General features: G+C 66.1%; 2 protein-coding genes and 1 non-coding gene across 3 annotated transcripts in view; all 3 read left to right on the top strand.

Annotated features, from left to right (window-relative positions):
• BSND (barttin CLCNK type accessory beta subunit) overlaps nt 1-722 on the top strand; it is a 2,213-nt gene extending 1,491 nt beyond the window's left edge. Inside the window, exon 3 of the mRNA XM_026079902.1 lies at nt 581-722. Within this exon, the coding sequence (XP_025935687.1) occupies nt 581-722 (142 nt within the window). The remainder of the gene's footprint in view (nt 1-580) is intronic.
• A 1,326-nt stretch (nt 723-2,048) lies between these two features.
• Nucleotides 2,049-2,119, top strand: TRNAG-CCC. The gene has a single exon. It is a non-coding gene; the product is annotated as a tRNA-Gly (tRNA).
• Nucleotides 2,120-2,818: 699 nt separating this feature from the next.
• The window catches only part of PCSK9 (proprotein convertase subtilisin/kexin type 9), a 6,545-nt gene continuing 5,191 nt past the window's right edge, over nt 2,819-4,172 (top strand). The window contains exon 1 of the mRNA XM_026079901.1: nt 2,819-2,827. Within this exon, the coding sequence (XP_025935686.1) occupies nt 2,819-2,827 (9 nt within the window). The remainder of the gene's footprint in view (nt 2,828-4,172) is intronic.

The following is a 4,172-nucleotide window of genomic DNA, read 5'->3' as shown; positions in this document are numbered from 1 at the left end:
GGTGACCGAAAGCGCTGTGCAAACGGCCGCGGTGCCCGCGCGGCCCGTGGGCGACCCTGAGCTCCCTSCACCAAAGGCGGCGGCGGCAGCGGTGGCTGCCGGGGCGAAGCATTTCGGCTTCTCCGTCGGGGTATTGGTGACTCTGCAGGGAACTGCCCCGCCGGCGTCCCACGTGGGGGAAACACGGGCAGACCGAGGGGCGGTTGCGTCTTGCTTGTCCTTGCTGAGCCACAAGCAGCGTTAAAGCGRGCGCAGCCCTCCCGGGTGGCAGAGCAGCTTCGGCTCCCGCCTTCTCCGAACCCCGCTGCTTGGCGCGGGGGCCGTCCGCGCTCGTCCGTGCAGCCGGGCGCCTGGGGGGCCCTGACCGCGTTCAATTAAATTAACAAACAAATCCCAGTTAATTCTTCACCACTCCGTCAGCAGAGGAGGGGGGTGGCGGGGGCTTGCAAAAACCTGCCTCGGCCCCGGCAGCAGTGTCGTGGGCAAAACACAGCACCCGCCCCGCTGCGTTTACTGTAAACCTCCGCGGCAAAACCCAAAACAGCCTCCCGGCCGCCACCGCCTCCCCGTGTGCCCGCAGCCCGGCGGCGCCGCTGGCCGTCCTCGCGGAGGAGCCGGACGGCGAGGGCGCCGAGGCGCACGACGACCTCTACTACGGCTTGCGGGAGGGCTCGGAGGCGCTGCCGGCCGACAGCGAGCGCCTCTTCGAGCCCGAGGACTAGCGGCCGCCGGACGCGCCGGAGACACCTGCAGACGGCGGGCGCGAGCGGAGGGAGGCTGCGAGCGGCGCCGGCCGCCGGGTCCRAGCGCAGCCCTGCCGCCTCGCATCCCCCCGCCGGGAGAACCTCCGTGTTTTGCAGGGATGCGCAGGGGCAGGGGGATGTCCCCGGAGAGCTCGGGCGAGYGGCCGGGCAGGGGCGATGAGCCGCGCTGCCGGAGGCCGGCTCGGCGCTGCGGGAGGCAGCGCTGCCCCCGCTCCCGGCAGGCTGCGCGGGGCAGGGCCCGTGGCAAAGCCCTTTCCCCCCGTTGCCAGAGCTCCCCCGGGGAATTAAATTAGATTCTGGGACATCCGACATCTTTCATGTTTCTGCACCGGGGGGGATGTGGAGGTTTTGCTGGACGCGGCTTGTTCGCGGGCGCCTCTGGGGCCACCCAAAATCCAGGCCGCCGAAAGCGGCACCGAGCGACGCCCGGCCGTGGCCCCTCATTACGGAGCGGTGCGCTGAATTTCGGAGGGTGCCTCGGGCGGGACGCGGCTCTGTATCGCTAGCGCCCGGTCAGCTCAGGAGCCAAATCTCCTTCCCCCGCTGCGTGTCCCAGGACGCACCACCTCTTTCCGCCAGCGCGACTTTGCATCGCCCGAAGCATCTCCCGCAGGGATACGGTGGCCAGAGCACCCTCGCGCCGGACGCCAGCGCCGCTGGGTGCCTGCACCGCCGGGGCAGCATCCCGCGCGGCGTCAGCCGCAGTTAAACATTGCAAGCGGCGGGACATTCCTGCATGAAATTAAGAGCTCGAYGAGGCCCAGCGCGGTTGCCTCCCGGGCGCCGGCGCAGGTTGCACAGCATGCCCATGCCGCGGCTTCCCCGYGCACGTACCGCTGCCTCCTGCTGGCTCCCGGCGTGCAAAGGCATCGTGCAGATGCAGTTAATCCTCAGCGCTCGCAGGCCTGGGCAGGACGGACAGACAGAGCCCTCACAGATTCGCGGGTGTCTCGTAGGGGCTGAGCCCTTGCAGCAGCCTTCCCCTCACTGCCCRTAGCAATGAGATCTCTCTCCTCTTCCCAGACGCCTGTTTTCCCCAAACTTCGCACCTGCGAGACGTGCACGGCTCAGCCAGATTTGGCTGGCGCTGCCCCGTTGCAGGAGCTACTGTCACAAGCGGGGCAGGGGCACAAGGTGAAGTTGCAGTAGCCGCGCCAGGCAGTTGGGCTAATGACGCTGGGCCCTGTTAGGACCTGCAGTTGCTCAGGGCTGAGAGCACTTGCGAGGCTCATCAAGACACCAGTGGGGTGTGCTTAACCCAGTGCTGAGGCCTGCACACTCACAGCACCAGTGGTGTAGTGGTATCATGCAAGATTCCCATTCTTGCGACCTGGGTTCGATTCCCGGCTGGTGCAAAAACCACAGGAGCTTTCTAGCGTGCTGTGCTAGCAGCCCTGATTGCCCAAATGGGATCTTTCCCCTGGGCTGCTCCCAGCACCTTGTACAAGGTTGTGCTTTTTTCATGGCTCTCTTTGCTCGGAGGCCCTGGTGGCTAGAGCAGCGGCGCCTGGGCAGAGCGCAGCCCTCTGCCTTCCCAGGGATCTGGGGTGCAGCTGGGGCCTCCAAGTCCGGTTCACCATGCCGGCACCGTCCTGACAGCTCCCTGTTTACCTGCCTGCCAGCATTCACGGACAGCAGCGGCTTTTCGGGCCCTTTCCCCACGTGCTGGTGACTTCTCCGCTGCTCTTTCGGCTCCCTCCGTTCCCCCCTGCAGACGGGGCTCCCTCCTGCGTGGACACCCCAGATCCTCCTCGCTGGACGCGGCAGTGACCAGGGGCTCAACAGGCATCGCGGCTGGCGCCTGATGCTTTTGGCGGCCGGTGCCTTCGCTCGCGGTTTGCCCTCGCGGCACGGCTCAGGGCACCGAGGTGGCCGGGAGGGTATCGCTGCTCCCGGCAGCAACAGGGATCCTTGCTAGTGGCTTCCCCTATGCTGAGAGGGGAAACGGATCTATCGACTACAAGGTCCTCAGTTTTCAGCTGTTTCTGARTGTGTGCACGAGGCTGAAAAAAATCTCTCTGCAGATATCCTCTCCTTTCGGGGCTGGGTAACGCATGCACAGGGTAATACAAAATGCGCAGATCAGATCGGCCTTGTGGCCGGTGCCGCGTGTGATCTGCCCTTGCTGCTTCCTCCGTCTCGCTAACGAATTGGTTTAGCAAAGCTCTAACAAGCAACTCCAAACCCGCTTCTGAGCCATATGCTCTTGCCACTTTTAATCTGCCCCTTGCAGCCGCTTCTGGCTGCCTCCTCGCGTCAGGGCTTTCCCAGCCTGCAGTGCAAACAGGCCCACGAGCGCTCTTTTAAATATAAAACTTATAAAAACATAAAGCTCTGTGACCGGGGAGCCCCTTCTTCTCTACTGTCACAACGCCTGCAACCAAGAGGGGGTCCCCCGGGGGAAACCGTGTGCCCAGCCTACGGGGCTGCCCTTGCTTTGGGGAGCTTATGGACCAAATAGTGTATGCAAAAACGACTCTCTGCCTGGAACCAGGGGAAACTGAGGCACGGAGAGGTGACCTTGCCAAAGGGCAGCAAGGATGTCAGCAAGGACATCGGTGGCAAAGCGGGGGCAGAACATGGGTGCCGGGGGTCCCAACGCTGCAGACCTGCCGCAGACCCCTCTCCTAAGGGCTTGGCAGAGGAGATGTGCAAAGAAATAGCGAGAGCGACGGGAAAGCAGCAACCGTATCGCTGAAAAAAAACCCCATTTGCAATGTGTGACGGCTCTGCAAAAAATGTGTAAACAGGATTAGAAGCCTTGACGAAAATTCGTCTCTGAAGTAAGCCAGTGAGGGCGACGTTAAAGATTTCAGTCCCTTCTGGCAGCAGCCCTTGGGCACCGGTGCTTCCCCGCCGCGCTCCCACAAACGCCGGGGAGGCGCCCGCACAGGCGGCTGCGGGAGCGCTGCCCCGCTCGGGCCGCCACCTTCCCCCCGCCGCTCCCCGCGCCCGCGCTGCGCCCCGTTAATGTTTAACCGGCCCGGTGGTCCGATGGCAGCGGCGGTGGCGTGATCGCGCCGGGCCCCGCGGGGGCGGGCAGGGAGGCAGGGAAGCAGGGAGGGAGGCGCCGGGGCGCCGCGGCCGCCGCACTCGCGCTGCGCCGCGGACGGAGGGGCCCCGCGGACCGGGAGGCGCCGCGCTCCGGCTCCGGCTCCGCGCTCCGGAGCGGCTCAGCGGTCCGAGGAGGCTCCGCGACCCGAGGAAGCTCCGCGGTCCGAGGCGGCTCCGCGACCCGAGGAAGCTCCGCGGTCCGAGGCGGCTCCGCGCCGCGCTCCCGGTTCCGCGGGTCCGAGGAGGCTCCGGGACCCGAGGCGGCTCCGCGGTCCGGGCAGGCTCCGCGGTCCGAGGAGGCTCGGCGCTCCCGGCTCCTCTCCGCGCGGCTCTAGGGGGCTCCGCGGTCGCGGC

The sequence above is a fragment of the Apteryx rowi genome, unplaced genomic scaffold, assembly GCF_003343035.1.
Source record: "Apteryx rowi isolate R43461 unplaced genomic scaffold, aptRow1 scaffold_503, whole genome shotgun sequence".
Taxonomy (NCBI): Eukaryota; Metazoa; Chordata; class Aves; order Apterygiformes; family Apterygidae; genus Apteryx; species Apteryx rowi.
The sequence above is the reverse complement of the archived record's forward strand: the minus strand, read 5'-3'. Positions and strand labels throughout refer to the sequence as shown.